Source organism: Platichthys flesus, chromosome 10, assembly GCF_949316205.1.
Source record: "Platichthys flesus chromosome 10, fPlaFle2.1, whole genome shotgun sequence".
Taxonomy (NCBI): Eukaryota; Metazoa; Chordata; class Actinopteri; order Pleuronectiformes; family Pleuronectidae; genus Platichthys; species Platichthys flesus.
This window is the reverse complement of record NC_084954.1, coordinates 11,396,002-11,417,202: the sequence shown is the minus strand read 5'-3', so window position 1 is coordinate 11,417,202 and position 21,201 is coordinate 11,396,002. Positions and strand designations below refer to the sequence as shown.

Here is a 21,201-nt window from a genome sequence, read left to right as displayed (position 1 = left end):
TCAACCTCTGGTGGCTGGCTGGAGTATAGGTCATAAACCCGCCTCCTCCATGTTAGAAGATAGGACATGGCATTTTAGGACCCTGCTATATGTCGAAGCACTCATGTTCTCACAAGTTTGGTATTCATTTGTTATTTCAACTATAAAATAGAGCAGAAATGCCATGAAATGCCACGATGACAGCTGAGACCAACTTGATACCCCTGATCCATCCCTGATCACTGCCGCCTAGATTGACGCCTACAGGGCAAGATGGCAGCATTCGTATCCTTTATATTTGTGACTTTATTTCTGAACATCGGGCGGAAGTGGAGAGGTGTTTTCCATCTTTACTGACAGTCTATGGTATGGAGTCATAAACCAAATATTCAACAGTATGACTTTTTGCACTGGAGATCACCAAAGTCAATCTGGGGCGATACGCCTGTAAAAAACATCATGGCAATCTACCTAATAGTTATTGTAATAGGAGCAACTTTCCTTTAAACCTACATTTTTAATATTTTAGCAAGATAAAAACTGCAACCTCAATAACTTTAACATAACGTATTTTTTTTAAACCCATAGAGATAATTAAAGTTGAGAAATAATGGGCGCAAAAAAGGTGGAATCGATGATTTGGTCGACGTAATCAACCTTTTTAATTACAAATACGCTGAGGGCAAATCATCATTTATTCATACGCGGAAGTCAAGTTCTCTGTGATAACGACGTACAGAGCGTTTGATCTCAGCATGCTGAACTCAGCCCTCTAACGATGCCCTACATGCGATTCTATAGCTGCGGTGAAAGAACTCCACATTTGAAGAATAAATGGAAAAGTTTATTCAGCTTCATTTGATGTCAAAAACTGAACAAATGCAGTGAGAGAGTTACAAGCTGTCAGTTTACAAAGCAACGCAGTGGCCAGGAATAATAGGCCAACTGACTCAGAAATATGTTATCTTTATAACCTTTCGGGAATCTTGGAAAAACAGCTTGAATTATTTTGATCATCATTATCATCAGAGACCTTTTTTTTAGCGTGTATTTAGACATGGATCCAACATTTGCTCTTACAGTCACTTCGCTTCAAAGTATAACTGGACAACTGAAGAATGAAAAAATGGACTCTAGCTCTGGTTTGCATATCTGATGAAGCCTTTAATATGTTGAATAGGGCGGTTTCCTTTGACTCAGCATGTTTGAGGACAAACTCCTCCAGAGCTGCCCTGGTCTTTTAATCTTTAATGATTGAACTCATCATGCTCATACTGACTTTCAAATATTATTAAAGAAATTCATGGAAGGGACACATCAATAACTCTTTCATCTTTGAAGAAATTAAATTTTTTTTGTTCATATTGATTATTATATAGAGGTAATTATCATATTGTTATTGTTTTTAATACATTTTATATTTGCCCATTTTGCACTACCATGCTGTCAAACATCTATAGTGTCTTCAAGGACTTTGGTTGTGTGTTATACCTCCACCAGGGAGGTGATGTTGCCATTGCTGTCTGTTGGTTGGATTATGTAAACAGACTGCTAGAGTGTGTATCACATTATTATTATATTTATCGGAATCTTCAAATTCACTCATAATTTTAGGTCAATGTTGTGGAATTGAATTGTAAAGTAGCATAAAACAGAAATACTCAATTAAAGAACAAGCACCTAAACATTACACATAAGTGCAGTTATTTAGTAAATATACTTAGATACTTTCCACCACCAGCAATATATGCAATGGTGTAGTGAATGTTCCCACAATGGCACATATTATACAACAAAAAACTATTAGTGGTAACCAGATTTTTCATGCATGTACGAGTACGACAAAATGTGGGGGATAGATAGATGGATACTTTATTAATCCCGTGGGAAATGTAACGTTTGTTGATGAATTGTGTAGTTTTCCACCACATAATTCTTGAGATGCGCTCATTGTCAGTTCTGAGAGTTGCAGGGGTTCTCATCGCACTGCGGGCCGGATTGAAGGGAGTCGCCAAACTGCTCCCTATCGTTAGATCACCAGGAAACACCTCCGCCGACCCACATTTTCACTTATCCAACATCATGGTGTGACCCTTTGCACGGCACACCACGTCTATATCCATTTTATTACCCAGGTCTTTCCACACAGCGGACCACACGCATACTGACCGAGAGCCAAGATTGTTGGGAAAACATGGGGTTTAAATTAGATTCCACTTCATGCTGCACTTTTTGGCTCCGATTTGACACCTGAGAAGAATTTTAAAGACGGGGCTTTAATAAGCGGAGGATATTGAATCTTGCCCTCCGCGTTAATGCGTCTCGCAAAGCAGAAATTAAAACAAAGCACCCACTTTCTAGTCATTCAAGCTGTTTATTTAAAGGTTTAAGCTCAGCAGTGTTTAACAGCCTCTCGATTACTTTTAATTTCCTGGCTTAAAACAGCTGTGCAGAATACTATGCCCGAGGGTTTGGTTTTTAGCAGAGTTCAAGAGTTCAAACTACTAACTGTTTTGAAAATGCATCAGCTGGCAGAAGATCGAAGCTTCAACCAGAAAGGACAGCTGCAGAAACCATTGCGATTTAAGAATGGTTTAAATGGGAGTTAATAGAAGATATTTTATGGCCTCACAGGAAACGGCAAACTGGTTCCTGCCTTCACCAGATAAGTCAGAAGAAATGTTGATGGCAGACTGTGAACACACTCACGCACTCTTACATTAGTAATCAAGTATGAGCTCGTTCAAGGCGGTTAAGTTTTCATGCCTGTCCATTTGTTTGTCTGTCTGCATGATTACCAGTAGCGGCGTGTCAACATCCCCTCCTGCATCCTGAGGAATAAAGCCTATTTAAACATGTTGAACATCACTCCATTAGATACTCATACAATGCAACTGGTAGGCCATTTGGTTAACTTCTCTCTAAATACATATACTTTCAGGGTGCGGGGGTGCCGGCCAAATAAGAGTGTGAGAATGTAAGTCCTTAAACTTTTGGCAAACACGGAACCTGAGACGGCTCTTTAATCACCAGCCGCCTCCTACGATTACGCATAAACTACAACTATACGACGGATTTCCACAGAACTCGGTGGGCGAGTGGGACACAGACCAAGAAAGAACCCTTTGAATTGGGCCAGATCCAGGGTTTTTTATTTGCTTTCTTTTACACTGCCAGATTTACATGGCCGTTTTTCAACACTTTCATTGATTTCTCTGAGAATTATTTCTGGATCTGAATGAAAAAAATGTGCGCACATAAAAATGCGGCTCAACTGAATTTAAATGTGGTTTCATACGGGGACTGTTGGGCCTTGGCAGATGAATGTGCTTCACTGAGTGCCATTCTAGTTTGTTTGTCAGCAGGATTGTTGAAAAGCTACATAACAGATTTGGACGAAGACGGATGGGGCATCGGCCGTGAAAGAAAAAAAAAATACAAATTTTGGGGCCGATCCAGACAGAGCGGCGGAAGAAAGGTCTATGATACCAATCTAATCGGGGGATGCTATAAAGTGTGTTGAAACCTGAGTCATAGTCAAGTTCCAATGTAGTAAACTTTTTGAATCACATCGGTCAGTTTTGCAGATGGTGGTCTTTGCAGATTGCGGCTGTTATAGCCAAACAATTCTGCATGTTTCCCCCGTGATTGTGACCAAACACAGTCCAGATGTGAGGAGAACCGTGTGACCACTATTCTAACCCACAGAAGGTGATATTGTCTTTCAGCCACTAATTACACGCCAAGTCATTTAATTGGGAATAAGAATCCAGAGCAGCAAATAACTCAATTGACTATTTGTTCATTTAAAAAGATCTGTCGTTTAAAAAAGAACTGTAGACTGAAAAAAAAAAATCAGGTTAATGCATCTTACCAGAGAAACAAACAAACAAAAGGATGAACAAACAACGTGACATCAAGCTGTCTGGTGCCAGTCACGCTCTGACATGTCATGTGACAAGCTGCACAGACATCAAACCAAAAGGAGAAAAACAAATCAGCCTAATCAGAAACAGAAATTCACCTCACAGTCGCATTACTGATGGACTGCAGACAAAACGAGTGCGTTAGAAGGCCCAGATTGAAAATGTTAAGCAATTTGTTTGTTATTTTTCAGATTGATCTTATTTTTATACATAGTGTCAGAGGGATTTTGTTTGCTGTCTGGAGGCAGGAAGTTTGTGTTTAACTAAAACCTTCCAGTTCAGCTGGAAAAAGACGGACTCCACCTGCTGCAGGGATTGAAACAGCGGCCAAGCGACTTCCTGACAGTGTGAATACAATCTGAAGAAGCATCAAATATTCACACGGTGATAAGAGGGAAGATGGAGGGTGGTTTTAATTGATGTCCACGTATTGCTATCGAACAGTTTTCTTCAGTCTTGCATGAACAAGTTTACTTTCATGCAAATAATTCTAAACCCTGGAGGATTTTTTTCTACTTCTGGATCAGTACATTTCTATCTTCATGTTGTTTCCTCCTGCTGTATTTGAAGCTGCTATGCTGCAGTGTTGCAGAGGGTCATTATAAATACAGCTGATCTGCTCTGAAACCACCGGCTGCAACCAGGAGGCGACGAGGAGCCTACGAAGAGGGTGAGATGATGAAGGAGTTTGCAATGCTTAACGAAATCAAATATTTAACACATGTTTGCAGCTACGTATGTCCGAACCAATAAAACAAGGCAATCTGGAAATTACTGGGGCGGGATGGAATTTTTATGATCCACGATAATGAAATCACCAAAATCGAATTTACAAGTTTCTTCTGGCAAATGTACTGCGTCTATTTTTAAATGCTTTTGTTATATTTAAAAAGAAGAATTAATTCATTCCCAAGACGGCTCCATATAACTTACACTCTCTGAAGTTGCGGCCAAAATGTGCCATCATGTGTTGTGTTTAACAAGTCTGAATTTGAACTTCACCAGTGTGTTCTAACAAGCTGTAAATGTGATGCAGTTCATTTCTTATATAACCGAGCACAATAGGGGATGTACGAGCACATGCACCGGACACGCATGGGCACCTTGTGGGCATTTTCCAAATCTGATTAAACACAGATTTTTTTTGACGCAGCAGTCGCAGCTTCAATGGAAAAGCTAAAGTCTTTGTCAGTGAGGGTCGTCCCAGTGGGTGTTATTGATCAGTGACGTTCAGAGTGAACAAAGCTTCCTGCTCATCTGGATGCATTTTCTGTGATTGCTGGTTTTTGACCCCATAGTAATCTATGAAAACCCATTGAAGAAAAAAACATGTTTGCTGCAGTGTATTTGTGATGCAGCCGCAGGTGCTACAAAATTAGCTGTGGAGTTTACCCACATTTGACATCTGGCTTTACTCACAAAATAAGACAATTGCAGGCACTTGTTAAGTAGGATATCAGTGTTTACTGTGAGATGCCAAGAATCGTACTGTGTTGTTTTTACAAATGTGGCGGAAACACAGTAACTCTGACAAAGTGCTGGTGTCACAAAGAAAAACATTTAATTCCTCCTACTTGCTTTAGAGGAAACCCTCGCTGTGTCTGCACTTCATGATTAGCCTAGTTTGAATTTTGCTTTAAGCTGTATTTTGGTTCAGAGAGGTTTGAATACATTTAGAACACAAACATTTAGAACATTTCCAGGGATGGTCCTGTATTATTAACAGCCGTAACAGTAGGAATGGCTTTTTTTATCTGTTTTTCACAGCAAAAAGCATCTCAGCTGTGCAAGATACAGTCCAGAAACGGCACAGATTTGTCGTTCAGATTTAAAAAAAGGGCGTGTCCGATGGCGGGTGTGGGGCGGGAACACTGGCAGAACACGGAAGGTAAAACTATAGACCGTCTTTTGATGATATCACACCCTCATTGGTCGGAATGTCATCATGTTGCAGAAGATGTGATCAAATTCTAAGATGGTCTCCAGTTTAACTGGTTCTTCACTCAGTTCTGTCAGAGTCGACCTCGTGTCTGCTTTCCTGTTGCAGAAAAGCCCACAGAACATTCTCCCGTGACCACGTCGCCTCCTGTTCCAAACCTTGATGAGACACATTTATTGTTTTAAATGATGGCCTCATTATCTCCCTATTGCCAACTTCTCTTTCCCAGAATTCTCTGCTCTTGCTCATCTCTCCATCCAGTCCTACACTGTCACTTCTCTGTATCGTCTGTTCCTGGCTCACTACTCTCAGTTTTTGCCCCCGTCGGCTTCACTCAGTCTCCTTTGACATCGCTGACGTCCTGCAGACCCAGCACCCCCCCCAAACGCTTCGCCCTGATGGGAGGCAACTGCTCGTACATGTCGAACCCAAACTCCGAGTTCTGCTGGGGAAGACGGAAGAGCAGCAAGTGGTTCCTCATCACCTGGATATGAAGAGGATAGAGAGATGGAAGAGAGAAGAACATAGATAGTTTATTTATACAATATTAGTGTATTAGAATATCTACTTTTATATGATTAGAAGTGTTAAATCAGGTCAAGTTTAAGCAAAGCCAAAACTGACTGAAAGGCTTTATTGAAAAACTGAATTCCTTAAAAAAAGGAAAGAACTCAAAGTACCTTCTTCATGAAAAGACTAAAGAACGAGAGGATCTCCACACACATAATTAATCAAAAGACATAAAAGCACAACCGCTTTTGAACATTTGTGACAAATTAAATAAAAACTAGGCTCCAAGAGCCATAGATGGGAAAAGAAAACAGTCCAGCAGTTCAACAGTGATAGATGTGGTTAAACAAGATGGAAAAACAGCAGGAAAGAGACTAGTCTGTGAGTAGAACGTGGAGAGTACATCTTAGAACGTGAGAAGCGAGGGGAAAGATTGGTGCGATCAATAAACACCTTGCAGCCTCGGAAGATCAGAGAGAATGAGAGAGTGAAGGAGAGGAGTACCTTGTCAGCCAGGTAGTAGATTTTCCTCAGCATATCGTGTCGAGCTGCTTCGACCTCCTGGAAAAGGACGAGGAGATTAAAGATCAAACCCCTCCTGCATGAACTCGAGTGACGCACTGAAGTGTTTCATATACGGATGTTTTCAGCTTCACTGCTCTGACAGAATGCGTTTCTTATTCTTGGACGTCAGCTCCAGAAATCACACAGATAAATAGCCGTTGCATACGGTGACGCTAGTGAGTATTTATGAACGCGAGGAAGTTGAATTAGTGAGAGTCAAGTCTGTGGCTGCTCCACTGACAGTTAATCAGGAACGTGAGGATTACTTTTGTAGACTCATAAAGCACTTGCAATCCAATGAGCTTATGTGATGCAGAAAATGCACGGAAATCCATGTAAAAGTGCTGAGGCACTTTCCACAAGTCCACGGTGCAGCTGCAGCGCCTTCTGGGTCTGCTAAATCACCACGCATATGGAACTTTGCCTTTGGTTCCGCTGTGGCCAATTCAGAAAAGCCACAAAGCACAGCACTTATCATAAATACATAATCAGAACATATAAAGGAAGCAGGACAACAGATTCCATCAGGAGACGGCTTGGAGTCGTTCTAGATGCCTTTTGGGAGCTGATTTTATGAATCACCAAAACGTTTCCAGCGCTGAAAGAGAACACTTCTTTGTGTCAATGCTGATTCTTTTTTAAATTCCTTCAATTTATTTCACTGATTTCTTCCATATGTTATTTAGACCCCTGGACATGTGCACACATACATTCATACAGAAACCATTGAACAATAACAACATTGTTAGTTCTTTCGGGACATTTACGATTCTATTTAAGCCCGACCAAAATGGATTTGATGTTAGGGAGGTAAATTATATGTATAAAACTTATTTTATAATTTTACTTTTTAAAATATAGATTATTTTACCCAATTTTCTGCACAGGGATCTGTACAGGACAGCCTACGTCTCACGTCTTCAGCTCAAGATAAAATATGGACAATCTACTGTGGGCTGGACATGATGCTTCTCATATAAGACATTAGGTTTAGGGCTATAATAAATAGAATAGAATTCATAAATGAAGTGAATAAGAAGCAAGAACATTTTCAGCATTGCTTTGACAACTTATTTCACTTTTCAGGCTCCATGCTCTGAATCTCTACTTCAGCCGTTTCTGCAGCGAATGCAGTTAAGATTTCTGCACCTTCAGCCTCTTTAGGTGCTAAATTTAGCTTCTGTCATTGTTACAGTTTATCTCGCAGGGTATTTGCAGATAATTAGCTTGTTTCTAGCAATTTGTGGATGTTGTGTTCGTTCAGTTGTGTGCTAGCGGTGTCGTACCTGTGCTGCAGCATCCTGAGAAAAGATGAAGGAGTTGACGTGAGACAAAGCCACCACGTACAAGATCGGACACCAACGGAGCTTCAGGGTCCCGGTTACCAGAGAGCGGAAGTAGAGGCTGAGGAGAGGGAGGGAGTCTTCGGGGGGAGAGGTGAAGCGCTCGATCGGGATGGACAGCTTCAAATGAGAAGACAGAGATTTTAAAACAACTTCTAATCCTCATCCCAGAATAATCACGGAATATGTAAAAGAGACAGACAACAACTGTAAAACTGCTGAGAAAAATGAAATGGCATCTAATGATGAATTAAGGTATCATCAATATTACCTGCTCCAGAGTGACTCCCAGTGACCTCAACATCCCCATATGTTCCCCAAACACAGCCAGCCTCATGGTGGCGTTGTACCTCCTCTGCAGGGGTAAGAGGAGCCAGCAGCCAAAGAGTCGGTCTCCAAAGGACACAGCTTCGAACTGAGATAAAAGAGCGGAATACAAGTCCAGGAAGGAGGCTAAACCTGGAGGAGGGACGTTCAGGTCCAAGGAGTCCAGCCGGGAGCGCCTGCAAACGTAGAGCCTCTGTTTATCAGCATCTAAGCCTTGCTACTTTGGGCTCAAGAGCAAGGATATTACACATTGTATTAAATGTTATATCAGACCTGGTCAGCAGTCTGAACAGTCCCCAGGTCAGTTTCTGAACAGGTCGCTCCAGGAACAAGTCACTGGAACACAGGAACACGCAGGAGAGGCGGGCGAGCTTGGCGACCAGAGGGATGACCTGCATCAGGTCAAAAACACACAGTTAAAGAGAAGCTTCATCAACAGAAGATCAGGACTAAATACAAGTGTTAATGTGAATGTAACATAGACTTATAAATATGGTTTCAACTATTATTATCAACTAGTCTGTTCAAAGTATTGATTATAACAGTTTCTCAGAACCCTGAGAAATGTTGTAACCTCAACATCAACCCTAACACATTTTTCGCTCCTCTGTTTGATTACGCAAAAACTACTGATCTGATTTCCTCAGTACTTGATGGAACCATGCGACACAAGCCAAGAAACAACCACTTCTATTTTGATGTGGATCCAAACAAAGTCGAGGATCCAGGTACTTTTTAAATCATTCTTTTCAACGTGGAAGATATCCATGAAAGGGTGCAATATGATGAGGCTTGATTTAAGGGAACTTCTGGGCCTTGGCGGAGGTGAGCTGAGCATCATTTTAGTTTAGTTATAGATTTAACTGTAAGAGTCGAGAAATAGATAATTTGTTGTTTTGGATGTTCTTGTTCAAATCACTGCTCTAATGATTCTATGTTCTGTAGAGATTGTAAAGTCCTCTAAAAAGGTAATTTATGTGATTTTCGACTTGACAAAATAAAACTGACTGGACGTGAACTCATACCTTTAGAGCTTCCTCTCTCCAGACCTCGAGCAGCAGCAGCCACTGCAGACAGTGGGTGACCATCTGCAGAGCCCCGTGAGGCAGCTCCTCCACCGCTAACGCTCCACCTTCAGGCGCACCCGTCCGTTCGTACAGGCTGAGAAGCGGGAGGAAGGGCCAGTCAGAGGGCAGGGTTGGACCTGTGAGCTCTGGGAGGAGATGGGAGTTGATCCAAGGGTTGCGGCCCAGGAATGCGTCTCGTGACACCAGTACGGTGGACTCCAGATGGGCCAGGTGAGTGAGGAAGCAGCCCCGGATGGATGGCAGCTGGACACAGGCTTCTCTCAGGAGAGCACCAACGGTCTGGAGGGAGGGAGACGTGAGGTGATGCGTTTCCTCGTGGAGCTTCAGCTCCCCCAGCTCTACAGCCTCCGGCCCCCCGCTGTGGCCCTCACTGCACGGTAGACAAACAAACACAGTCTGAGTGACACTGGATTACAGGGGAAGTGAAGAACATCAGACCACACTCTTGGGGGAAATGGGTCGTAGGTAAAATTTAATCTAATTCCAAAGAAATGTGATTTTGAATATAATCTAATTTGTGAAGTTAGATTATAACAATGAGCCCTATTCATGAGGAGTTTAATCGAAGGGCAAGTGGACGAGGTCTTGGATACTTGAGTCGTCACTTTTCTTCTTCTTTATATGGAACTATCAACCAGTCTTCAGAAAATATTGAAAAATCTCCACAGATAATTATGATACTGTTTTACAAGCAATGATCTACATGATTATTTAAAAAAAGGAATGTATGAAATATGAATAAAAAAGTCAGAATCACATCTCAGGCTAATTAGCTGAAGATGGTGTTGGCACCAAACCCCAAATAATCCCTGTAAAATAAAAAAAGTTAACTCACGATATAAAGTCCTTGCTGAAGATGACGGTGGAGAGCAGTTCATGTGCCAAGTACTCACTGCCTGGTAGTAACCATGGCAGGAGAACTAGCGCCACCTGGTGGTAGAGTGATGCATGTTTTGCTACTTCTGCATCAATGGGAACCTGCGAAAAGAAAAAATATAAATATGTAAAAATTAAAGTAAAAAAAGTAAAAATGAGGAAAATACCATCAGGCTGGTGATGATAAAGATATAGATTTAATAAATGAAGCTATCCAAACATCATGGTTTTAAAGAAATAGTCCCACCCGCACTTACACATAATTATACATGTCATCCTAATTTACGTATCAAATAAGTAAAGGCCTCTGTCAGGTTTTGATTTACCAGTCTGTGTGCCAGCCTGAGCAGGAGGTAGAGGAGGTGGTGCTCATGTCGCAGAAGCCAGGCTCTGGTGTGAGACAGGGTGGGTGTCGCCTGACTGCAACTACGAAGGTAAACAATCACAGGTTCTGACAGGAGGAGACCACTGAACTGGAGCGTGGAGAGAAAAACAGACAGAAACAGAAAAGAGGGAAGTTGAGATAAATAATATGGGATTGTCTATGTGTCGCCACAAGATGGCAGCAAAATGTAACTCAACGACGGGCCACAAGCATAGAATGGAAAGCCTTTATTTTCATTATACTATGATGCAGCAAAGTGTACAACTATAAACTATTATAACTATGTGCTTGATAAAGCTGAGAAGAGGCAGGTTGTTATTCCAAACAAATACTACACCTTTTACAAATTACTTCTTCATCTTTGACTGTAGTTAAGCATTTAAATACCCCAATGATCACCTCACCTCCTGTCCCTATCCTAGCACAACATATAGTATAAAAAAATTCAAGCTCTTCTGTACAGCCTACCTTACAGCTTAGACCTTTGTGGATGCCTGTGACTGTCTGCAGGAGAAGACTCAGACTTGTGAGAAGAGGGAAGGGGGAGCTGGGGCCGACCAGGCCTGGACCATCCCTCCAGCCTGGGCAGGCTAAACCTGGCAGGCTCGGAGTGGTCTCTGGGCCTTGATGACAAGACTGGGCCTTGCACACCACTGAAGAAGACCTGGTGTGACCCCCCCCAAAAAGTTAATATTCATCAAATGTTTCGTATAATGGATCCAAAATAATTGATCGGAAAAACAAAATGAGAATTACTGCCTCGTGGGCGTAAGCCTCTGCCAACCAGTCAGGTTGCAGGAAATATGATCACAATCTCTCTTCTGTTCCTGAGTTATATCATTAAATTATAACCAGAAACGTTCTTTTTAGAAAATGTATATGCCACAGTGAAGTTGACCATTTACTATCACTTCATTAGTTTGTCCCAGCAGCCATTTGAGGTAAATTTTCTCATAATTACTGTGAATGAATGACAGAAATACGTGTGCTGTGAGATCAGCGACCTCGACCTTAGACCATCAAATTCCAATCAGCTCATCCTTGAATCTATGTGAATGTTTGTGGCAGATGTGATGATAAATCACCTTCAGAAAATGTGAGGTCCCAGTGACCTTGACTTGTGATGTTTGACCACCAAAATCGAATCAGTTCATCTTTGGGTTTATGTTTTCACCTATTACTGACTTTTGCATTGTAAAGAATCAAGTAAATAGCCAGTTGATGGGAATGAACACGACCTAGACCCGTATATCATGTCAACATTATTGTAGTGTGAATACGACATTAAAAATGACTTTTTAAGTCACTGTCATCTGTTTCAACTATGGCGATATTTAGTGCAATATCTGACAAAAGAAGTAACTTTAAGTAAATCAGACATACCTGAGGTTCCTCATCAGGTCGCGCACAACATGGTGAGAAAACAACGGGAAGAGAACCTCAGATGTGAGCTGCTCCAGTTCTTGAAGAGTCTCCACTGGTTTGAAACATTTCTGAGGAACAGAGATACATTACACAAACATGTGTTGTCGATTAAACGCATACTTATTAAACTATTGAGGCTTCACAATGACACATACAGGTAAGAACAAATGGTACCTGTTTGGAGAGCTGATGATAATAAGCTTCTAGGTAGACGAGGTAAGCTGGTATCAGAGTTAGGCTGCTGTCTTTCTGAAGTGGATTATCAAGGCTCTTAACGAATCCCTTTAAATGGCCCAACAAGGAGGTTTGCAGTCCTGCGACATGACCCCAGGACACTGGAGGAGGAGGGGGACACTCTTCTCCCTGAGAGCTGAGGTAAAAGCAGAGGGAGAGCCATGGAGAGTGGTGTGATGTCTCATTATACAGTGTGGGTTTCTTTATCTATTTCAGTTATTCCTCTGTCTGTACCTGACCATGCCGGCCTGCAGCTCCTGGTGGCACCCTGCAGTGTGTGTGACCTGTGTGAGCAAAGAGAGCAGAGCCAAAACGCGCTGGAGCTGCAGAGGCAGCAGATGATCCGAGGGGTTCAGCGCTCGCTGAACGGACTGCAGCTCCTTCACTAAGGCGGAGTACAGGTCTCTGAGGAAAAATAACGACAGCAATCAAAGACGAGCAGAGGTGAAAATCAAGCATCTAGCAAGACAACGGATCCAGTGGAGTAGTGTGAGCTTACATGTATAAGTTACAGGCCTGTCCGTACGCGGCTGCTACAGCCCACAGCCTGTAGGCCTCAGTGGTGATCCTGAGGGCCTCGCTGGGCTCCAGCAGCAGCTCACTGACCTCAGCACTGAGCAGACAAGACACACGCTCCCTCACTCCCAGAGAGTTTAACTGGGGAGAGGAGAGAGGAAGATATATTATTAATGTAAACACGTCGCATGTAGGAAAAATGGAAAAACATTAACACAATCTTAGCGGTGAGATCCAACAGACGTTACAGATAAATTATGTAAGAAGTCTATTTGAGAAACTATAAATTATTATGTTTTCCTTTTCTTATGTAGCTATTGTAATGGGAGGTCAGGTTACTCTCCGTCCCCATAATACAACTTGTGAACCGTGTCCGGTCCGGTCTCTTTTCCAATGTTTTGCTTTTCAAAAGTTGGGTCTTCCTGGGTTTTATTCCATGAAGGAAACTTTCATTGGACACTGATGTACCTTTGAGCTCAGCAATTATCTGTCTTGAAGTTACTCAATTTCTTATTAAAATGTGCTTCTGTTCAATCTGGGGTAAATGATCAATGATCCAAAACCGACAACTGTGAAATTAACTGAAGACAATAGTCTGCTTGAAATATCTCTTCAATCCACTTATTTATCACAAACTATTGTTTGTTTGTTTAATATCTTTGTAGAATAAGCAACAATTCAGACCTTTTCACAGTTTCTTTGTTGTATAACGTGTCAAACCAAAGCCTGGTTGTGAAGTTTATTTTCTATTTACTTTTCTTTAGCAATGCATCGAAAGCTAGCCTGGTACGTTAGCAAGAGAGCCAGCTATGATGCGTATCCCTGCATGGATGTAACGTACACGTGTGAGTGCTCAGCAAATGGTACCAACGCTTTTAACCACGTCTGCATATGCTGTCAAAATCGTGACATTTAATATATAAATACTTAGTGATAACCTCTCTGACAGATGTGATTACCGACACCTACCAGTCTGGCACAGGCATGTCTGCCAGAAGTCGCCAAAACTCTTAACAGCTTCATGGCGCTGGCCTGCGGGAGTCCATAAACAGACGGAGGCAGGGGTGAAGACGGGGCTGTCCAAGAGGTGGGAAGAAACTCAGACATCACTGTCTCCATCAGGCGAGGACAGTCCAGCACCTGAGGGCGAAACACAGTTTAAAATATCTTTTATATATATATTATAATATTATAATATTTACTGTGTGGAGGTGTTGCTAAAGTGACCTGTGTGGCAGAAGAGGACGAGTGCCTCGCGATACGAGTCAGGATGCTCAGGACGTCCTGAACCACTCGAGGAGATGGTCGGAAAACCTCAAGGATGTAACGCAGCCTGGGGAGCAGTTTCATTTTGAGCAGACCCTGAAACACAGGAGTAAAAAAAAGAATACACATATAATCATTCAACCTTCATTTACAGGAATTCCCCATTACATTAACTATCATAAAACTACTTTAAATAATAATACATACATATATAGCACAATATATGCATAAGGAACAGGAATGGAGATAGAAGGATTTATTCTGCTCGTGTACCTTGATAACATCCTGCCTGGCCACGTCATGATCAGTCTTCCTCTCCTCCTTCTCCTTGGCTGTGGTCTTCATAATCTCGTCCAGCACTTCATCCTCCTCATCTTGTTCCTCCTGAGCAGACGGCAGCAGAGGGAATGAGGCCAGGCCGCGAAACCAGGAGAAGGTGGAGTCCAAACACTCCTGAGAGGAGAAAACAAAATGGATTAAAAACCACTGGGGCAAGACACTGGACTGAAATACTCATATGAACCGTGACAATAACTTTATGTTTTAACTGCACTTGACAGAATAATATCTTGGGTTATAAATTTAAGTTAAATCTGTCTGTCAATGAAAAAGATTGAGAGTTTTATTGACGTGGTGTCAGACATCAGGTTTTCTTACTTCATCTTCCGCACACACAAGAAGAGTTTTCAGAGCGTGCACCGCTGCAGACATCACTCCCTCCACGCTGTCGTCCAATGCAAAGCGGAGCAGGAAGAGCAGGCCGGCGTCGAGCAGGGTGGACGTCACGCTGCCTTTCAGAACTGACTGGTACTTTCCAGCACATGCCTACAGGATTTTAACCAATGCAGCATGAGTGAGAACATACAGTGTGGGTATATGTGACAGAAAGAAAGTGAGTGTACCTTTGAGAGGATGTTGGCCAGAGTGCCGAGGGCCAGACTCCTCTGCTGGATGACCTGACTCCGAGACAGCAGGAAGAGTTCCTGCAGAGAGTAGCCTGCCCTCTGGAGGGAGAAATCATTAGTGTTGAGAACGAAATCGTTACAGACAAAAAGCAAACCAGGATATGACGATGATTCCAGAAAGCTGCTTCACAGGTCTGATAGAAAGGCTCAAACTGACATTTTATTCAATACTAGCAGATGTTCCTAATAAATATGTTACCTGGAGAAAATATCACAGCTTCTACGTGACCCTAAAGTTCAAGTTGTTAAATCATATACTTGCAAAACACTTTACAAATTGTTTCAGTTCATCATTGAGTCCAAATTGTGCCAGATTTGAAGAAATTCCCTCAAGGCATGCATTAGAAATAACTTTAACGAGAAAGGGACGGACAAGACGAAAATGTGTTTGCAGCCATGGCTGTCACCAGCACTAAGGGACCAGGAGCTGTACTCAGAGCCATGAGCCGCCTTAATGACACAAAGGTTAAACACTAAAATATGAATACGGTATTTTGACTTGACTGACCTCTGGTTCCTCTCCATGATGGTGCAGACCCAGGTGGGTGGGAAGATCCTCAGTGGGTGGAATCAAGCTCCCCGCAAAGTCAAAGCGAGCCTGCATCTCCTGTCAGGGCACACAGAACCAAAACAGACTGTTGACTCAGGTAAACAATGTGCGTTCACTCAGGAAAAGACTTTTCACCTGCCCGGCTGCCACTAAGGCTTTGAGTGGAATTGAATGAAAATGGCAGGCTCCTCAAACCCCCACCTTTCTGGTTCCTCTCCTTCTAGGTGCAGGCAAGTCTCTCATCCACTCCAGCTTCTCTGGCTCCAGCTTATCCATGTGGACCCATTCTTTCTGAGGCTTCACCAGCAGATCCTCCTCTGAATCACACACACACACACAAACAGGTTAGACTGTGAACAAAAACTACATGACAATATACAACAGCATAGTCAGGAAATCAACTCTATTTAATGAGAGAATAACACTGGCAGCTGGAAGAGTTGCTCACATTCAATTACCATACAGCCAGATGCTGCTGCTGGAGAAATGCATTCAAAGTATTGTATTAGTACTAATATATGCGGTCTGAATCTGGTCCAAACCTTTATGTCATAACTGATAAAAACATAATATGCAAAATGTAAAATGAAACCAACAGTAAAGCTGACGAGGAGATGTAGAATGTAGCTAAACTTAAAGATTCTCCGAAAAAGAACAGAGACGTTGTAAAACTTCAAGTTTGGGATTTTGTCCAACACCAAATTGTGTTTTTTGAAATCAGAAGTAAGCAAACCTGCCTAAGTGAGAGCTTGAGGACAGTCTACCCTCACCTACACCTGCACCCATTGGACAGTACTATCTGTCAATCACACAGCATCCATGCCTTAAAGAATAAATGGATTATCATCTATATGATTCTAATGGGACCAGAATTAACTAAATGAAAATCATGCTGTATTAAAGAAGACTTGAAACTAGCGAGTGTGACCATAAACTCCAAGTGAAAATGTTAAGTCTCGATTTCACAACCAGTGCAGTCGCCCTCTGTTGGTCGTGAGAATACTGAGAGAATACTGGTTTCAGGCACTCTGGATCCACTTTCCATACCCAGAGTCTACGTCCATTTTTAAACACAATCTATGGTAAGAAGCTGAGGAGTTGTCAGGCTATCTATTCTCAATCTGTCTTTTGAAGAGAATGTAGTACGAGAGGCAATATATAACATTTGTCCAGAACAACAACAACAATAAAACAGTTTTACTGATTCTTTTCTAGCAAAAGAGAAAGATATAAATAAATCATGTGCACGATCCATTAGCAACACTCTGATCAGGACTGGGACTATTCTCTGAATCATCTGCAGAAACGTAATTGTGGAGAGTGGCTACCTCTGGCTGAGCCCGGCCGGCCTGCTAATCACACAAAGTGAAGTCAATGATCAGCTTTATGTCTGGGCTGGAGCCATGCAGCACAAGCATACCGCATGAGTTATACAATTAGCATCCAGCCTTTATACACAAAGGGGGGGGGGGGGTGCTTAAGAGAGTAAAGTACGAGCAGGAAGATCAGGACGGATGAAGAGAGGGAGAGGCAGAGAGCCATATAAGTTGGTGTGTGAGCTGCTGAGATGAGATTTACAGCATCACTGATCCTATAATTATACAGCCTCAGCAAAAGGGGTTAAGTAATCCACATAATCTAAATCCAGTTTGTTCATTTCTTGTGCAGGAGCTGTTCAGGCAGACGTGATTTAAGGGGTTTAGTTGGAACCAATCATACCCGTCATAGCAGGTGGTGGTGGCAGTTTCCCCTCTTCCTCCTCCTCCTCCTCGTCGTTTCCCTCCATCTCCACCTCTTGGGCTCTCTGAGACAACACAGCGGCAGCGGAGGAGCATGACTCTCTGCTCACGTTTCCAAGAGGACAACTCTCCTTGCTGCTTCTGCCCCCGGGCTGTTTGGATGGGGAGGCAGAGAACGGGACACTCTGGGCTTTGCGAGATCTAACAAACTCCACCAGTCTCGGATCTGGGAAGCAGAAATAATCGTGTCACACGCTGAGGTATCGACAAAAATAGAAGAGGTTCGGATGCACGGGTCGAGAGACAAACTCCACCAAATTACTGTCCATGACGGTTCATTACTTCATTTAAATCTTTGTTGGATGCCCATTAACCATCGTGTGGATAAAAGTGCTGCCTACCAAGTTGAGTCAAGAGTTTCTTCTGCTCCTCCTGTATCTCCGACTGAGACATGGTCTGGAGTCGGGTCTGGTTCTCCTTGTGGATCCTCTGCGTCTCTCCTGAACTATCTGGGCCCCTGAGCCCCTGACCAGACACCAGCCCAGGAGCAGAGCCTAAAGGTGCCTCTGCAGAACAGACAGGAGGGAGAATGCAATAATGTCAAGAATAAAACAATGCATTTTCAATTTTAAACAATGACTGGGACATCAATCATACACTCCTTAAGAAGTCCAACTTATCAGCCGTCACATGAAGTTAACTCATGATCACCTGCATCGTCACTCTGATCTGTGTCCATGCTAGTCTCAGGAGGGAGGTTCTGCTCAGTGGGTTCAGCTGCACAGTGTAACGGTGTCTTGCCTTCCTTTAGTTTCTGAGCTGCAATCTGACGAGCAAAGATGCTTTTCTTTCCTCCAGCTGAGGACAGAGGCACCTGTGTGCAAGGTGAAAAAAGTATAAACAAGACAACAATAACTTCTGAATAAAAGTGTTTTGTGTGCATATGGAGGAAATACTTATGAGAAGCAATTGAAAACAGTTTTCAACACCTACTTATTCATAATTTAAACAGTTTAAGAAGATATTAGATCAATATGTGTACCTGACTGCTGTTTTCTGAGCGGTGCACTACTTTGGGGAATGCCAAGCCTGTGAATGCCGGTAGAGAGATTGGAGTAGAGCTCGTATCTCTCTCCTATTCGGGGGTGAAAAAAGAAAGAGACAACTGAGACTGTGAAACGTGACAAGAAACAAGACCCCATCAAAAATCTGAGAACTGAGAAACTCTTCACAACAAAAAGAATTAGAAAAAGACCTTGTATTCAAACTGGAAGAGGTCCAACTGAGAAAAGAGTCACTGATTCGCAGCATGAGTTTGACTTTACCACCAGCACTTACAATGATCCTGGAGAGAAGAGCACTGATGTGAGTGTCATGTCGGTCCAGCCTCGCCTCAGGATCCTCGTCCTCGAAGGTGACACGACTGGCTTTAAAGCGAGACTTCTTCGGGGGGGCTGGTGTTAGAGAAGGGAGCTGGTCTGGAAGATCTACAATAAAAAGACAAATTGACATTATGTTTGGGGCTTACCAAAAAGTATGGCGTCCCCCCCCCCCAACATGTGGACATTCAGCAAGTTAACCTTCGTACCTTCGATAGTGACCATGTCCCTCTGACGTCCTTCATCCTCCCCAGTTTCTTCTCCTCCTCCCTCGCCTGCCTCGCCTCTCCTCTTGTCCGGACGGCGGATCACATTGGCAGCGGAGGGGGCACCAGAGGTCAGAAACTTCTGCTGTTCTCTGAGGAGGTCTTCCTCTGAGTCACTTGGCTTTGGACGTCTCAACATCCCTCTGAAGGACACAAAAAAGAATAAATGATTGCCATTGGCACAGCGTGTCTTAACCTGAGGGCCAACCGTTTCTCTCTCAAACACCTCACACTACTGTTCTCATTCATAAATAGATATTTCATTGACACTGCAACATTACAGTTTTAAACCACAGCACCTTTGTTATGTTCACACCTGCCGTCCACACTATACTCCAGAGGTTTTGAGCCCTGACTATGGAGATGTTTAGAAACACTGTTGACCGACTGTTTTAGTTTAAAAACTCCACTGCAGTGTTTTTTTCGACTAAGTGCTGAGTAGACAATCTGCTTCCTGTTTACACCGGCACGCCAAAGTTGGTCGGTGTCCACAGAATCAACCAGTTACCCCCTCCGGTGACGCATAAAGAATGATATACGAAATGAACAGTTTAGAAGCTGACATCGGGTTCATTAAACTGTGTGTGTCTGCTTGTTTTATCTGAGACCATCTTATATTAACCTCATTGTAGTAGGTTTGATTACTGTAAGAAAGGGGAAAAGGCAATCGTCAAACTGCAGCTCGTTCAGAATGCTGCTGCTAGAGTAGAATTCATCTCGGAGTAACTTTTCGGCTCTGAAGCATCCACACCAGGTTTATCCTCAGTGTTCCCAGGATCTGAACTAGTTTACCGTCTTTTAAATGCATTTTACTGTCTTGAAGGTATAGTTCACCCAAAAATGAAAACTCACTCATTATCTACTCACCCCTTTGCCGATGGAGGGGTGGGTGTAGTGTTTGAGTCCAAGAAACGCTTTTATAGTTTCAGTGGTAAACAGCGTTGCAGCCAAATTCAATACAATAGAAGTCGATGGTGACCGATTCTTCAAATTTATAAAAAACAACAGAAAAAAACATTAGATGCCTCCATACCGTTCCTGTGGTGTCATCCCAGTGTCCCTAAGTCCAAGTGTCGAACTTGACTTATCACACCATTGTTTACACCGTGTTTTTAGCCTAAATGTCCCGATATCCTCCTCCTCATCTGCGTTTGTGCATGGATCTCTTGTTTTATTACATTTGAAGAATCGGTCACCAATTAACTTCGATTGTATTGGATTTAGCTGCAACACTGCTTACCCCTGAAACTCAAAAAGTGTTTTGTGGACTCAAAACACTTCACCCACCCCCTCCATCGGCATAGTGGTGAGTAGATGAGGATGATTTTCCTTTTGGGGTGGAACTATCCCTTTAATCTGTTTCAATTCGATGCATTGGTGCTATTTTGTTGTGATTGGTCTACTTTAATGGGTTTCTGTGCCTCTGTAAAGCACCTGCGTTGTGTATGAATGCTGCTGCACAGATACATGTGCCTATACTGTGAAGTAAACATCAGCTCACATTGATGATCAGCCTGGTTTGTTTGGCTAATCTCATCACGAACAACAACACTGGATCTCTAGAGGTGACGAGGGAGACAACATAAAACTTGAACGTATCAAACGTATAGATTGCTCCTTTGTAACGTGAGCTAACTGTAACTTCTTGGTTTTCACGTGCGGTGAAGTTTCCCCCGGACATATGATGGATGTAACGTACGGTCCTCGTTAGCTTAGCGGTTAGCTTGCATTCTCTAACCTCGCTCAGTCGGAGCGTTAAAATCTTCCAAAAAAAATCTAAAGCCGCAGTCTCCAGATTGTGTGTTTGTTGTGTTTGTGTTGAGCAGAGATCTGACCTTCAGTGCAGAGCAGCTTCCGCGGGTCATCAACAGCGCTGGAGCCGAGCACACACGGGAGACTTTCAGTGTGACACCTGAACATCGCC

At 42.7% G+C, this 21,201-nt stretch overlaps 1 protein-coding gene across 1 annotated transcript; it reads right to left on the bottom strand.

Annotated features, from left to right (window-relative positions):
• Positions 1–810: 810 nt before the first annotated feature.
• On the bottom strand, positions 811–21,185 carry rpap1 (RNA polymerase II associated protein 1). Its single transcript, XM_062397063.1, has 27 exons — positions 21,113–21,185; positions 19,221–19,420; positions 18,971–19,119; positions 18,675–18,767; positions 18,344–18,506; positions 18,034–18,198; positions 17,613–17,858; positions 16,095–16,210; positions 15,852–15,950; positions 15,281–15,382; positions 15,036–15,203; positions 14,652–14,831; positions 14,340–14,474; positions 14,082–14,252; positions 13,096–13,253; positions 12,831–13,001; positions 12,537–12,732; positions 12,321–12,430; positions 11,406–11,601; positions 10,879–11,025; positions 10,512–10,654; positions 9,614–10,046; positions 8,862–8,980; positions 8,533–8,764; positions 8,205–8,381; positions 6,859–6,915; positions 811–6,328 (listed from the first exon to the last, which is right to left on the bottom strand). Exons 2-27 carry the CDS (start codon positions 19,414–19,416, stop codon positions 6,179–6,181), a joined length of 4,272 nt encoding a protein of 1,423 aa, XP_062253047.1. The 5' UTR covers positions 19,417–19,420; positions 21,113–21,185; the 3' UTR covers positions 811–6,178.
• Between the last annotated feature and the right edge of the window lie 16 nt (positions 21,186–21,201).

Excerpts from the sequence above, each read along its gene's own strand:
- rpap1 (XM_062397063.1), bottom strand. The coding sequence starts at position 19,416 with ATGTTGAGACGTCCAAAGCCAAGTGACTCAGAGGAAGACCTCCTCAGA. Across the intron at positions 18,768-18,970 it reads CTCTTCTCTCCAGGATCATT|GAGAGAGATACGAGCTCTAC; the intron begins GTAAGTGCTGGT and ends ACCCCCGAATAG. Across the intron at positions 6,329-6,858 it reads TCTACTACCTGGCTGACAAG|GTGATGAGGAACCACTTGCT; the intron begins GTACTCCTCTCC and ends CTTCATATCCAG.